The 16,662-nt window shown below is 40.8% G+C and overlaps 1 protein-coding gene across 1 annotated transcript in view; it reads left to right on the top strand.

The window, feature by feature from the left end:
- SORCS3 (sortilin related VPS10 domain containing receptor 3) overlaps positions 1–12,014 on the top strand; it is a 605,284-nt gene extending 593,270 nt beyond the window's left edge. The window contains exons 24-27 of the mRNA XM_032281554.1: positions 2,211–2,310; positions 3,329–3,434; positions 9,103–9,263; positions 10,076–12,014. Of these exons, the coding sequence (XP_032137445.1) occupies positions 2,211–2,310; positions 3,329–3,434; positions 9,103–9,263; positions 10,076–10,140 (432 nt within the window). The 3' untranslated portion in view covers positions 10,141–12,014. The remainder of the gene's footprint in view (positions 1–2,210; positions 2,311–3,328; positions 3,435–9,102; positions 9,264–10,075) is intronic.
- The last annotated feature ends 4,648 nt before the right edge of the window (positions 12,015–16,662 follow it).

Below are 16,662 nucleotides of genomic sequence, written 5' to 3' on the forward strand. Positions count from 1 at the left end.
GAGCAAATCTGGCTGGGACCCTTGCCTGCACCCTACACCCTGAGGGGGCACAAAGCTGTTTTTAGCCAGAAAGGGAGACAGACTCTCCTCCATTGCCCCAACAGCCAAGGTTTTGAAGAGCAGTCACCCTTACCCAGAATAAACACAGGTGCAAATAGACTGGAGCATTCAGCTACTCAGGAAGGAACGGCACCCCTGACATTATTCATTCCAATGTCTGACATCCCTGCACCAGCTCATGGCTCTCTCCCAATGACTCCTCCTGGGGTACAGGGAAAGGAAGGCAGGAGAGAGAGAGATAGAGAAACAGAGAGAGAGAGAGAGAAAAGAGAGATTGATTTGAATTTCCTTGTCTGTTTCTGGGACTATGTGCCTCTTGTCTTTAAACTGCACTAGCCCCTAGAGATCCTGGCCAATTTTAAGCTCTGCTTCTGGGGAGAAAATGAACTGCTTTCAAACGTGATTCTTTGGAGAGGGGTGTATTGCCTCACTTTGCTTTAACTAAGGAAGCAACATTTCCAAAAGGGATTGTGATTTACTGTTTTTATCAAATGGGCATATAAAACAACTGTGATGTGCACACAGTCCTGGAAGTAAAGGGAATGGCAGGACTGGCTTTTCTCCTGTTCACCCTCTAGTCCTCCTGAGGTCTTAATGGCTACACTGTTTCACCCTTCCTTTCTTTCCCATGATGCTAAGTCAGATGAAGTAGGAATAAGTGAGCATGAGGCTGCAGAAAATCGGCATGAATCACACACATTTGCTCCCATATGAGGTGATCATTGTACAGATATATTTTGTGTCCCTATGATACTCACTGACCGTCACTCCATCCTTACAGCCATCCACAGACCTTGAGCAGTACAGATGTGATTGAAGTTTCTCTGGGAAATAATTTCTTGCATTGCAGGGTTGCATATTGAAGTTGGCCAGAAATAAATTTTGCTTCTCAATGCATACATCACTTTTACAAGACCTCTTTATTCTGAAATAGCAAGTGGCATGTGTGAACTATATTTGGAAGCTACAATATCCATCCATTTAGATAAATAGGTAATTACAGTGATGAATAGCAGCTGTGATATTAAGGCACGTACAGCGAGATAAGAGTTAGGGACAACAGCCTAAGTCAGCCTCAGCTTTCACGTGGGAATTACAGAGTGATTAAATCGATGTTATGTGTTCTGAGACTTGCGAGGGAAAAGTAAAGAGCAAAAATTATCCCATAAAAAGGAGGCAGCTTCTGCTTTGATGTTTGCCTCCCATTATCTCTAAGATAGAAAACGCAGAGGAGTGGGCTGGTAGTATATGTGCCTGCTTTAATCCTGGCAAGGGCCTACATCCCCTGTGTATATGACTTAATCAGACTACAGAGCTAATGATGGGCTGACCTTCTTTCATTGGAACCCATAACAGGTCTTCTTATGGTGTTATAAAGGCACAGATAAAAGAGCAGTGAAATGGGAGTTGAATGAAACACCTGTGTCTATTATTGTACATCTAATTCACCAGTGACTGTAGCCATGCCTCTTTCTGTCTCATTCTCCTCTCCAGAATAAGCAAATATTACCATCTATAGTTATCCCTCAGTATACACCAGAAAATAATTCTAGGACTTCTGATACACCAAATCTGTGCATCCTCAAGTCCTGCAGTTGGCCATGCAGAGTCTGCATATGGCGAAACCATATCTCTGCACGTGGCGAAACCTCGTCTCTACTAAAATTACAAAAATTAGCTGGGTGTGGTGGCACACACCTGTAATCCCAGCTACTCGGGAGGCTGAGGTAGGAGGATCGCTTGAACCCAGGAGGTGGAGGTTGCAGTGAGCTGGGATCAGGCCACTGCACTCCAGTTTGGTGACAGAGCGAGACTCTATCTTAAAAAAAAAAAAAAAAAAGAAGTTTGGCCTCTGTATATGCAGGTTTCACATACTGTGAATATATTTTCCTCCACTTAAAAAAAAAATCCACGTAAAAGTGGATCTGCTGAGTTCAAAACTGTATAGTACAAGGGTCAACTATACTTCCTTGACTTCACAAGGCTCCAAGGGCTGTGAGAACCAAATTGATAAATACGTTCCAATACCCTGTCCCTAATTGAACCATGGCCACTTTTTACCTGTTGACCTTCTCCTTGGTTTCTTACCCCATGAGGGAGCATCATTGCATGTCACGTCACACCACACATCCTGTCTGCTTGTTTTTCAGATTGTAGAAACACTGTTTAATGCTCTCAACCAAAATTTGGTCCAGTTTGAGCTGAAGCCAGGAGTACAAGTCATTGTGTATGTCACACAGCTGACATTAGGTGAGTGCCGCTGGGAGCTGGGGAAATGGGAAAGATAATCTGTTATCCCAGAGAGAAAAGGAAGAGAGAATCATGAAACCCTGCTCCATAATGCCTGAAAGTGGCTTTGTAAAAGGGTCCTTTTTGGAGTGAAGATTCAGAAGAATTGGTCACATCAGTCACATTGTTCTGAAGGCATCCTGCAGGAACACTTTCTTAAGAGTAGCTTTGCCACTGAATCTCTAATGGTCTTGGAAAAAACCTACAATTCCTTTGGGTCTTAACCTTATTTATTTGTTTGTTTGTGTATTTATTTATTTTGTCTGTGACAGTTGGAATTACATCGGGTAGTCCTCTAGCTCTCTTCATTCATATGATTTTCTGATTTTAGGAATCTTGGATGGTAGGCCATAGAACTTTAAAACTCCCTTCTAGTTTACAGTGTATGAGTTAAAGTAGAAACAGGAACAAACTCTAGTTGGTCTGTTTATGAAAAAAAATCTAAAAAGGCATGGCCCATCGGGCATCTACTTTTGGCTCTCTGGGAGAGCCTGTTTGCTAAATGGTTCATAGTAATGTAAGATTTTTCCACTGTGTAGGTCACAAATGTGCCCATCCAGTGGGTTTTTACCAGAACAGTGTAAAGGAAGAGAATGAAACATTGCGTTAGTACTTAACCCAAAATTTCAAATGGGCTGCCTGTAATTATGCTGACAGGCACTCAGCCTATCTAAGAGAAAGAGCATTGGAGCCCTTCTTCCACTCCCCTGAGCTGGACATCCATTGTTCAATTTATACCAAGAACTAGCAAGTTTCCCCAGGCTGAACAGAGAAGTGTACTTTCCCCAAGAAGCGGTAATCAGGTACCATTCCCATCATTGAAGCCAGGCTCTCTGCACCCAGGTATCAGGCAGGGGAATTGGAGACTAGACAGAAGGATGGAGATCAGTGGCCTCCTTCCTTCAATGAATACTTCTTCCAACTAACAGCTTCCAAGTGAACATATCTGTCGTTTTCCTTATCTCTTCTTCCTTCCTAGCTCCACTGGTGGACTCCAGTACTGGGCACAGTAGCTCAGCCATGCTTATGCTATTGTCAGTGGTATTTGTTGGCCTGGCTGTGTTTTTGATCTACAAGTTTAAAAGGTATGTGCTGTTATCACTCAGTTTAGATCTTGGGGCTGGGGTCATTGCAAATGATTCCTCCTGTAACTAACTTTACTAAACTCATCTCAAGAATATGATTTTAATTCTCCTTGAACTTCTGTTTGACAATGGATAGAAACAAGAATGGTTGAGGGTCAGGGAATAAATGAGTTGGGACTCTGAACTCTATCTATTATGATTTATAGGTATAATGAGTTAGGTAAATAAAGACTGGCCAATGAAATCAATTTATTATCTTCAGGAGAAACGTAAGAGGTTTTCAAACCTCAATCAAATTTCTAAAGTAAGTCTTATATATGCAGAAGATCTTTTTATACAGATCAATATCCATTCAGGTGGTTAAATGGAGAAAATGCAGTCAGAATCTGATACTCACATATACAGACACAGATGCATTTTCTTATCTCCGTTACAGCTATTCAGTGTCTCTGTTTAAATTTGCGTGCTAAACATATTCAGCTATCATCCCTCTCCCTCTTTTTCCTGTCTTAAAGGGAAATTGATTAGGAGAATGAAACTCCACATGTCTTGAGAAATTATTTTTGAAAGCCACAGAAGGGGTGGTATAACAGATACTTATTAAAAGCATAAAATTGAAATCAATAATTCTGTACCAACATTCAAATTATAACATCTACTAGGATGTATACCAGTTAAGAGAATTAAGAGTATAAACTCTGAAATAAGACCCAATTTTAACTTTTAGCATTTGTAACCTTGGACAATTATATTCACCTCTCTAAATCTTAATTTCTTCATTGGTAAAATGAGGATAGCAATAATATTTTACAGGTTTGGTATATGATTTAAATGTCCTAATGTGTATAGGTGCTAGGTACTAAGTAATCAACAAAGCTACACTATTATAAATAACAGAGCACATGCCTGCCAAAGATGCCCTCTGTGCCATAAATTGGCACATACTAGGCCCTCAGTTAAGAAATGTGCTTCTGGGAAGCCTGGGTAAAGTAAAATGTCATTAATGATTGTCAGATGAGTTTTAAAGCATCTTTTGGTCCTGGGAGTCTTTCTACAAACTAAAGATAATGCTTTTAGATTTTGATAGAGATAAGTGGTAAAGGTACCTGACTTTTTCTGCCCCCCTTCATCCTGCTTATCTTTCCTTTAGTGGCTATTTCAGTTGCTTAAAAACACCAGTTTAATTCAATATGCATCTCAGCATTAGCCTCAGCAGCAGGCATTCTGTCAACACCGTCCACCCCTTCTAGGAGGATAGAGTGAGATTCCCCTTCCTACTCAATTTATAGACCAGTATGTGAGTTCATGTCCTCTTGGATCAAGACGTGCCAACCCACATACCTCTGTTCCCTTTGAAGGGTGGATAAAACCTTTATGTCAAAATTCGTGAGAAAAGGTTGAATATAGAAACAGCCTGGTTAAGGCAACACCCATTTATTTATAGATGTACTTCAATTATATGCAAAGAACATTTCACTTTTCACTCAGCCAAGAATTTGATTGTGGAGAAGTCTGGTGGTTGCTGGGGCGTGACAATCAACTAAACCAAATGTCTCATCTCTGACTACCAGAACAGCATAGTTGCTGAGGACAAGGGCCAATAGAAATCCTGCAAAGAGGCTTTTATTGTCAGGTAGATCCAAAGTAAGGATACTTAAGGATCACTTATACTGTGACTTGGAAAACTTCTGTTTTTATTTGTTTGTTTGTTTTTTAAATAAATGCTGTTATACTCCCTAGTCAACTTATTAATTTAGGCATCTCTAAATGTGTACACCTTAATAATGAATCCATGCCAGGTAATGACATCTCTAAAAAATTCTACCTTTGTGGCTTCCAGGTATCAGCCCACCCTTTCTGTGTCCCTGACAGTGAATCATGCAGCTGAGGCCACAGGAAATAAATGCCAATCAAACTGGATAATAGCAGCATCAGATAAAGAGTAATTAGTCATCAGCTAGCCTTTACTTTTCTAGCTCTTTCTCCTGGAAGTTTTACTCCCAATACTCAAGCCCTTTGGTTGAAAATCTGTTGGATTTTCTTTTCTTTTCTTTCTTTTTTTGGTCTCCTTTCCCTCTCATCACGTGGAACCCCAGTAGTGGCAACATAAAGGGTGCCTGGCTTACAACAAGTACAGAGGTCAGGTTCCTAGCCCTGGATTCCCAGAGTCTCCTTTGCTTCTTTCATTACTATCCAATAGAACTTTGGCAATGTTAAAAATGCTCTGTAGTCTGTACTGTCTAATACAATAGCCAGTAGTAGTCTGACTGAGGAACTGAATTTTAATTATAGTTAACTTTAATTAAGTGTAAATAGCAACACCTGGCCATCAAATGCTCTGTTGAACAGCACAGTTTAGTGTAAAGACATTTCTGTTTCTGTGTCCAGATCGTTGACCATACTGAGTTTCCAGATCTAAAACTTCCTCTCTGTAATTGTCAGCATTAACACATTAGGGCATTCATTCATCCTACAAACATTTATTGAGTACTTCCTGTGTGCCAAGTGCTGGAAATGATCTCAGTGTCCCAAGTGGTCACTTGACATGGAAAAAGAGAATAGAATTACTATGAGCCCCAAGCTTCCTTTAAATGAATATTACTTGGCCTCTCACAGTCTATCTTGCTCTTGGATAGTGACTGCTATTTTCTGATATTCTGAGCAATAAAATTAAAAAGCATTATAAGATGGTTTTACTTTCCAAAAACAGCCTAACAAGAGTGGTTTCTTTCCGTAACTGAAGATCTGCTTTTTCTTTATCCAAGAAAACGTCTGAGCTTCTTATATTCCTTCCAATCTTTTTTTAGTAGGGCTTTCTTTATAGTCTAAAGCCTACTTTGCTCTCTCTAAATTTCCTCCTACAGGCTTCTAACACTCATCATAGCTGGGACAAATGAATACAAACTGCAGCTGGGTTTTGTTTTTGAATTTTGGTGGGAGACTTGGGCCTATTCATATTACTCCTCTTATTTAAACCTGTAAGAATGTTGGACATATCTCTTGATCTCTTCATTTTCCGCATTCCTTGTATGCAGAAATGGAGTTCTAACTTATATTCTCAACAGTCCTACAAGCAGATGTGTTAAGAAATGAAAAGCAACTTGACAGATTTTTAAAATTCTGCAAATTGAGATGCAAAATGTATTCTCTTCTAATCGTCGATTGCAAAAGGATAAAAAAATACCGGTTTTTAAATGTACTATTTGGAAATTGAAATAATGTGAGTAATCTCTATAAGGGTAGGTTTATCCAAATCCTCATAGGTATTGTGAGCAAAGAGGAAAGGGGAGGCAGTGGACTCTGGTTACAACTCTGAAGTACACATACTTATGTGATCAGGGATGGTTTGACCACCTCCAACACCTAGTCAATATTACAGTTTATCCCAAACTTCATGGGCAAGATGTACTTTTGTAATTGGAAGGAAACTAAGTTATTAGACTGTATTGTCATTTAGATAAAAAGAATATAAAGGCCAGCATTAACTGTTAATTATACACATTTAGAGAGCCTACTGTGCTGCCTCACATGGATGCTGTTTACTTCAGGTTCTTGTAAATTATATTAAACTGGTTTAAACCAGGAAGGGTCACAGGGACACCTCCTTTAAGGTATGGAAAGCAAAAATTAAAGACAAAAACTGAATGCTAAAAATAGTTAGAAACCACTAAGTATTTTAAACCTTTTTTCAGATTTTTTCTTCTGAATTAGCTGCAGGAAAACCTAATTAAGAGCTTCCTGCCAGGTGCGGTGGCTCACGCCTGTAATCCCATCACTTTGGTAGGCCGAGGCGGGTGGATCACGAGGTCAAGAGATCGAGACCATCCTGGTCAACATGGTGAAACCCCGTCTCTACTAAAAATACAAAAAATCAGCTGGGCATGGTGGCGCATGCCTGTAATCCCAGCTACTCAGGAGGCTGAGGCAGGAGAATTGCCTGAACCCAGGAGGCGGAGGTTGCAGTGAGCCGAGATCGCGCCATTGCACTCCAGCCTGGGCAACAAGAGCGAAACTCCGTCTCAAAAAAAAAAAAAAAAAAAAAAGAGCTTCCACATTTCACATCATTTGGGGTTGGAGTGGAGAGGGGAATGTAGAAGCTTGCCCCAGGAAAACAGAGTAGCTTTTCTTTACAGATGCATGGGATGTCCTGGATTGAGGTGGGTGTCCGATGTCCCAACTTTCAATCCAATTACTATGCTAGTAATTGGCTTTGTGAAATGTCTAGACATTAGTCTAATTTCCCCATCCTTTTTGAGGTAAGAGGGATCTCTTCTAGAAGTGATATTCTAAGATAAAAATATAATCTTTTTATTGATGAATATAGTAAATTAGAAAGAGCACAGGATTTAAGGTAATTTATTCATTGATTCAACAAATGCTTAATAAATGTTAACCATGTGCCAAGCACTGTGCTAAGTCAGGTGGATAGCAGAGAGGATAGAAAATGTAGACCTTGCCCACATGAGGCTTTTAGTCTAGTGGGACAGAAATACAGAAAACATGTCAATAAACATTGCCTATTGCATCACCCTAAACCAACACCATGTTTATTTCTTACATAGACAGTGTTCCATAATTACATGTTTATAATGGAAAGTTGGATGGTCAGAGTAGGCGTCTCAGAGACGACATATAAGACAAGCTCTGAGAAGAGCAGAGGGCAGTGTGTTACAGGCAGAGGGAACAATTGGTTCTAAGTCCACAAGATGTTGAAGAGCTGCATGTATTAGAATCTTGCAACTCAAAATTTGGGTCTCCAACTGATTAGTGGCATCAACATTACCTGGGAGCTTGGCAGAACTGCAGAATCTCAACCCATCCAGTCTAGACTTGCAGAGCCACAATTCACATTTTAAGGAAGACTCTGGGTGATGCTTAAGCATGTTAATGTGTGAGAAGCACTGGATTAAAGAAATACAAAGGAGGCTACAGAGGCTGGGACACACAGTGTGTGAGGAAGTAATGAAGATGGGCCAAAAGATGAATGCATCAGGAAGGTTTCATCGTGAACCTGCTCACTTCTCCAACCCAAGCCAGTCTGCCTTGTGTTTCCAAACCCCACCTACTACTTTTGTGTGTTTGAATGAAGCTATTTATCTTCTCTTAATCCTTAATCATTTCCAAAATCCAGAAAGAAGCTATTGTCATCCTCACTGAACAGATGAGGAAACTATCAAAGTGTTTAAAGTATTTATCCTATAAGTGATGCTCTGAAAATTGTAGCAAAGGCTATGCATGTATTATTTCTTATTTATAAAAGAAGTCAATGTGAATTGAATAAGTTGATGCAACCTTAGAAAAAATGTCTTTTCACTCTGTGCACAGTCTCAAAGTCCAGCTCCTTTGAAAACTTAACACCAGGTAAATATCTACAGTGTTTTAGTACCTAACTGCCCTTTTATTTATACCTGCTTGTTTTTTAACCACAGGAAAGTTGCATTCCTCAGGAAGTTCTGTGGTTTACATCTTCCCTGGGCGCCTGGGATCCTGGCTGGCCTTGTGTTCCTTGGCCTCATGGCCTCCTTTTCTCTGGGGTCACCAGTACCTTTCCCTGACATTGACCCTTTCTGTTAATAGTTTTTTCTGCCCTTTATCACCCAGGATTTCCAACTGCCCAAGTTTGGCACAACCTGTGAGCTTAATCTGATTTTGCTCCTGTCCCACATAGGAAAATCCCCTGGATTAACATCTACGCTCAAGTCCAACATGACAAGGAGCAGGAGATGATTGGATCAGTGAGCCAAAGTGAAAATGCCCCCAAAATCACACTCAGTGACTTCACGGAGCCTGAGGAGCTGCTGGACAAAGAGCTGGACACGCGGGTCATAGGTACATGCGCCTGCTCCACTAAGCTCCTCTGTCCTGTGTCCTCTAAACACTGGCCTGCTTCATCTGTCCTCTAGACACTACTAACCTGGAGGGTGGGGACAAACAACTACCTACAGTGAACAGAATCCTGTTTTAAATTAGTGGCCACAAGAAATTGGTAGATTTTTTTTTTTCCCTTAGAAGTCATTCAGGATTGGAAGTGCCGGAGTCTGGGTTGGAGAGGGATAAAGCCAACTATCTATTACTTCTGGGCTTTGTCTTCTTTTTCTATAAAGCAAAAGTATTATATGTCCTTATTAACAATTACATGAATGTGGAATTTGGCATCAGATAGCCCTGGGTCCATTTTCTTGCTCTGTTAATCTGCTGACTCTGTGACCTTTCTGTGCGTCATATTCCTGATCTGTGAAATGGGAATAGTAGTACTTATGATTCGATTCTATTTCTATGTAGTAACTAAAAATAATAATTCTAAGACGGTTGTGATAATGCCATGCTGTTAAGTCATTAGCCCAGTGCCTGCCACACAGTAAGTTTTAATACACATTGGCTGTTACTGTTATTATCAATGGAGTATAAGATGGTAGTCAATGTATTGATCCCACCTATGTGCTAATGTGGGAGGTAGTGTATGTTAAACGTGGATGACATAAGCCAGTGAGCTGATAGGTGAGGATATCCAGGTGCCTTTTAAATAAATTCCTATTATGCACCTGTTCTAGGTGGCTTGGTATTCAGCAGTGAATAAAGCAAAGATCCCTGCCCTTGTGGAACTCACCTCCATTTCTCCCTGTGTCTTCTCTTCCCTGCAGGAGGCATTGCCACCATTGCAAACAGCGAAAGCACAAAGGAGATCCCCAACTGCACTAGTGTTTAATACCAGCAAGCCACGTGGTCAACCACCTTTCTGACTTTTTATTTTTGATGATTACTCTTACTATTATTATGGAAAAATAAAAATGTCTTTTTTACCTTTTGTTTACCAAGGGCCCCTTCACAAATAGCAGGCAAATGCCTAGCTTTGGGAGAAAAAGGCATTCTTAGCTGATTGAAATGAGACAAAGGGAATAAATGGCTGTACTTGTGCCAAGAGCAAAGGTTGCATCTTCCCACAGCCTACTTGCTTTACTCTGCCATTGGTAGCTTAAGGAGTTTCTTTTTCCTTGTGGTCTCTCTTTTTTCAAGATTTAAGCTGGGTTGGCTTTTTGTGAACCTCTCATCCCCACTGCAGAATCACCAACACTCTCACCTTCCCCCAGCACACACACATACAACACAGATCATTTCCCAGTTAGATCCGCAGGAAGTAGGTTGGTGGGCGTGGATGTAGCTTCAGAAAGCATGCACAACTTTGTGAAAGAGGCCCTGCCTTGTGCATGTCCACGGTGAGGCTACAGATGGCTTATTGTATATAATTACAATGTAAATAGCTTTTTATTTCCTAAGAAATAATTTAATGTTTAGTAAAAAAGGAAACAGAAAAAAGAAAGATGCGCGTGTTGGCTTACGGACTGGCCCTCAGAGCTGACCAACCCTCCAGGCCTGCTCAGTGTGTTGGGTTTGGGTGCTCTCCTGCTGTCTGTCACACTTAACTCTGGCATCTCCTTGTCCATGCCATAGCTGGTTTCTACTTATGTATATAAAGGGGGGTGGGGGGAGGGGCTTCTCTGGGGCAATTGATAAAGGAAGGACTCTAGTGACAGCATAGAACATGGCAGTCGTTTCTGTTCCAAGAGTGACATGAACGGTGAAGAAGAGGCCCACTAGAGGCTTTATACTGAGACCTCTCAGATGGGGGGAAAACAGCTTCCTCTCTAAAAGGAAAAAGTTGATATTTATCAGCCTGAGAAAATATCTTTTTCTAAGGAAAGCAGTCAGTGGACCTTAAAATGACAATCTGTTTTTAAATTGGATTGTATGAAAATGCATAATGCTTAGGGTGAATTCTCAGGCTACTCTAAGGTCAGAAAAGTCCCCTGGGCACTAGGTAAAGCCCAGTAAATGTCTCTTGGCATGGGAAGAGTTAAAGAGGTTGGAAGGGAGGAGGCATTTGCAGAATTATGAGTTTATGCAAAACTCTCCAGGCCAAATAGGGGTCTAACCTTTAATGATATTAGTCAAAGGCAATTCTAGCAAAGCTGTGCTATTTGCTTGTTAGACATACACAACTTCCTTAAAGTCGAACGTCTGCCTCCAGTTCCCTTAAGGTAGTTCTTGCCTCTGGGGTGAGTGGCTTTCAAAGCCTGTTAGCTTTTCCCGCACCTCAGCCCCTTCACACATTTACACATACCAGTTTTTTTCAGTAGGGTCATGTTAAGCCATGCTGTAAGCATTGTTTTTATTTTCAGGCTTAGCCTGAGCACACTTATTTTTGAAAATGATATAATGTATAATATATATGGGAGGAAAGGCCACATTTTGTACCTATTAATTTTTGTGGGATGTTGATCCCATTCTTCTTTGTGAGACAGAGAATGTGAGATAGAGAAATCTGGCTGGCTACAGCATAGATCAGTATTAGGAATATTTCTAAAGATCCTACCTTTTTTGTTTCAAGGGTTAAATGGGGCAGACAATTGCAATACTTGTACTAAACACTGGAATACAAATGCATGAGTCATATCTATATATACAGTATATGTACATATACTGTTCTTGGTTTTATTGTTCCACTTGAATATTTCTACTGTAAAAAAAAGGCAGTGGTTTTGAAATTGTTGAAAATAAATGTATTTTTGTACCTCAAAGCTACATACTTGGCTGAGTTTTCTCTTCCAGGAGTTTTCTTTATCCACTGTATCTATAAACTATTGCTACGGGGATGCTACATGGAAATAACATATGGCTTATAACAACAGATACTTGGGTTTTGCTCAGGAATCTTTAGGTTGGCTCTGGTTTGGCTGAACAGATCAGGACTGACCAGGCTCTGCTGGTCTGATCAGGAAGGAGGTTTCAGGTAGTTTGAGTCTGCTCCATGAGTTGTCATCATTCTGGAACCAGCAGATACCAGGACATGTATTTTCATGGTAGATTGTAGAATTCCAAGTAAGGCCAGCAGAACAACCTATGACTCTAAGGCTTTGACTCAAAATGGTCACTTTATTTATCTTAATCCACATTCTATTGACTAAGGAAAATTGCACAGCCAAGTCCAACCTCCATGGCTAGAGAAATAGATTATTCCTACTCTGGTACTAGGCACTAGAATTGGAAACAATAATCTGATTTACTCTGCCTATTCATTTTCCACTGCACCCATGGAGAGCTTTCATTAAATGACCTATTGGAACCCATGTTAAAGGCTTTCATTCACATGTATATGGCTGGGACCTCTTAGCAAAAGTCTTGGTAATTGCAAGGAGTTTGAGTTTGATATCAGTTCCCAATGAGTGGTAGAGATGATGGAATGCCAACTCACCTTTGAAGATTTAAACAAAAGGAATGAAAAAGAGAAAAACAACATGTGTCCATTTTTTCCCTTCTTCCAGCTGTTTAATGCATGAAACCAACAGCAAATGTCCTTTTTCTTGGTTCTTTGTTTATTGGTGGCTCTTATTCACCAGGTAAATAAGGAAATGTAAACTGGACACCCAGAATAAGGGCTGAAGTTGGATGCTGTCTCTTATTTCTTTAGTGTTTAAAATATGTGATAAAGTTCCATGGATCCAAGAAACCAGAAATCATTTATTCATAATTTAGTTGCATATTTTGAAAACTGGCTTAATCATCTGGAATCATATTTGCTGCACTAAAATTGATGATAAAAAAACTAAACAAAGGTGATTTTCTTTTGATCTAGGAATTTATTTTAAAATCGTGTGATTCTTACTGTAAATTTTCTTGACTTATACTCACCTTTTGAAAAATTTATGTAAGTACCTGCCTTGCATATTGAGAATGTCACTTAGGTATCTCAAAAAGAAGCAGAGGTTTTCTTGTCTAAGTGCCTACACTTCTTTAAGGGATTTTTAATGGTTTGGAGCTATCAAATAATGTAAAGTGTCTAATATTTCTATCCTAAGTCAAAGATGAATTTTGTAAATGCATTAGTTTTTCTTCCTAATGGGATCTGAGTTTTTCTTGTTAATTTTATGTTCAGGTTGGTGAAGTTTCTTCCTCTTCCTTAATCTTCCAGATTAAGAGAGGTGAAAGATAAATAAAGCAGTAAGAATGTATGAGTCAGTTGGGTCATTTGGGTAAGCCATGGCTAAGAATATAGCTTCTGTATTCACCATCAGCATGAGTTTGTCAGATTTCTCAGTAGTAGTAGACTAAGGCAGAGGCAGAGGCAGATGGCAGAGAGTGTGGTTGGCTTTGCAGTTATTTTCATGCAGGGTTTCCTATCAGTGGTGAGGACACTCTTTGCATCAGAATTGTCTTTAAGGGAATTCTAAACCCAATAACTAAGCCCATAGAAGCACCCTGGGGCTGGATCCTTCCAGGATTCTCATGTGCATGAAAATTTGAGCATAACTGCTTTATCTGCCACTAAAAAAGTTCAGGGATCACCTCCTTTGACTCCTGTTATCATAATACAAGGCACCTTAATCTACAGAAACGAGAACAGCTTCCAGATTTGCTCATTTCTTCCTGGGCAACAGCTGCAACTTAGAGAGTCACCCAATGAGTTATCTGGGACAAAAATACATTGTGAGTTAAGGTGGTGATGGGTTGTGCCTTGGAAAGAATACTGAGCTAGTAATTAGGAGATCTCTAACTTTCAGCAAGTAATTCTGGACACAAGCACCTTATTTATAGAAGGAAAACATTTCATGGCCTGCCTTCCTGGCTTGTTTTGATTTCCAGAGATGTTAAAAGCACATTGCCAGTTCCAGAATTATGTCAGTATTAGGAGAACTCCCTTCTGCAGAACGATAAGCGGAGAGGAAGGTGACTCCAAAAGTTACAAAGCAAGGTATGCAGAGAATGAAGATGGAGTCCAGTGTTTGTTAAAATAAGGCAGGGTCTTTATTACCGCACATCTCCCTCAAAATGCAAAATAGATTGAACTGTGCATCCCTGGGCAACAGCGAAGAGCCTGATGGTAGTGCCAGTCATATGGCTCTCATAATGTCCAGGACAGTGTAGAATCTCACATCCCAAGTACGCTTATCCTTCTGTGGCTCACAGCCCTCCTATGCCACTGCCCTACTGACCCACCTGTTTAGCAGCCCATGGCCTGATGTCCTTGCTTCTCCCACTGGACTGAAATAAGACTGCTCAGCAGATAGCTGTTCACCCCGGATCCACTTGCTGGGCTGCTCACCTTTTAAAGTGATGAGCCTTGTTCAGAGGGAAGAAGGCCAGAGAACAACATAAGCAATAAGGATGCCTCATCCAGATTATACCACATCCTGCCAAAATTCTCTTGTCTGCTCCAACAGTACTGCCAAAGGGGACCATATGTAGCCCAACCATTAATTCCCAAAGCACTATGCATCTTGATATTCCTTGAAGTTTAATCACCATGTTCTTCACAGTAGCAGAGTGTCCTTTAATAGGCCTTTTGCATTTCTGACCATGTATCATTATGAGACATAGGTGCACTCAGAGAGGAACCAGTCGAACATTATATACAAAAAGACGGGGAGAACCTCAGTTAAGAGTTCAATTCACTGGAGACTAAAACTTGGATCCATCACTTTTCAATTATCTGAGACTCAGAGGGGTAAAATGACATAATCAAGGTCCAATTTCCTTACCTATAAATTAAAAATAATGACATCTACTTCCCAAGGTTGGAATCTAGATTTAATGAGATAATTTGGGTAAAGACACAAATAATAAATTGATTCTGAGAAGTGCTAGTTTTATTGCGCTGGATCTTTGCCCACATAACACTGTCTCTGACCTCAAGTTGTAAAAATTATCCAAGCCGTCTCACTTAGGGCTGTACCTGCAGGGAAAAAAATTCAGATTTACCTATAGATACATGCTGTCTCCATCAGTTCCCCTTTAGGAAGAAGAGAATTTTGGTTAAAAATTTACTACTTGGGCCGGGCGCGGTGGCTCACGCCTGTAATCCCAGCACTTTGGGAGGCCGAGGTGGGCGGATCACGAGGTCAAGAGATCGAGACCATCCTGGTCAACGTGGTGAAACCCCGTCTCTACTAAAAATACAAAAAATTAGCTGGGCATGGTGGTGCGTGCCTGTAATCCCAGGTACTCAGGAGGCTGAGGCAGGAGAATTGCCTGAACCCGGGAGGCGGAGGTTGCGGTGAGCCGAGATCGCGCCTTTGCACTCCAGCCTGGGTAACAAGAGCGAAACTCCGTCTCAAAAAAAAAAAAAAAAAAAAAAATTTACCACTTACACATTGATCTCAAAAGTCATTGCTTCTTCCATTGCTTTTAAAACAAAATATGACTGATCTAATGTTGCTTGGACCATAAGGAAGGGGTAAAAGGTGGACTCTTCTATCAGGGTTGCCAAGAATGCCTCATAAAGTCAATGACTGGAAGCTCTCACCTTCTAAAACAGGCTCACTCTGACCATGTATGGGTGCCCCAAACGTAGCCATGCTAGAGGGACAAAAACAGTTTGACCTTGCTTGGTATGTTTTTCAGCTCAGGTATTATTAACATAATTTGCGTCTTCCTCATTCTCCCTTCCCATACAGTGCTTTTGTTTCACGAGGACATGTGTAGTCTCAGGTCTGGGGGTCACTGACTTGGGTTCCTTTGTCTACACACATTGAAAAATTACCCAATCAACAATTACTCATAAAAACTATACCTCTTAGATACCCAGAGTTGCTAAGGGCATGGTTTCCCAGTGCCTTCAACTTGGTCACAGCTCAAGGAGAGCTGTTCCAGCGTACACGCAAGATGCAGATTCTTTACAAAATGCCAGGGAAGACAGAGGAAAATAGATTATGACAGGCACACATGCCATCTGTCATTACAGCTTAGTCTCTGGGGAACAATGCTGTTTGCAGCTATTAAAAATGAACCAGATAATGTGGAGCCCTCAGTGATTTGCTCCTGAGGAAATGTGTGGTCTGTTCCCCAAAGAATAGAGACTTCTTCAGTGGAAATGTCTGTGCCCTGTGTCCTACATGCAGATGGCTGCTGGGCTCCAGGGATACTCTTACCACCAAAAAGGCCCCACTTACCTCCCTGGGGTCTCTCCCAGAAGACTCTTCCTACTATGCAAGGTTTTTCATTGTTTACACCCACTTACAAAGGGTTATTGCTGTCAGTATCCCAGGAACTGCCTGCTATTAGCAGTCTGTCCAACCACAGTGCATGGGGAGAGAAAGGAGGGTGCTGTGGTAGCAAACAGAGAGAAAACAGGATCGTTTTTCTTGTCACCACTCGTCTGTCTTGGTTTTGAGGTAGACTCACCTGGGAAGCACATAATTCTCTCTGCAAACAACACATCTGGTCCTTGGAGTGC

Source organism: Sapajus apella, unplaced genomic scaffold (assembly GCF_009761245.1).
Source record: "Sapajus apella isolate SASKATOON/1434 unplaced genomic scaffold, GSC_monkey_1.0 scaffold13, whole genome shotgun sequence".
NCBI lineage: Eukaryota > Metazoa > Chordata > Mammalia > Primates > Cebidae > Sapajus > Sapajus apella.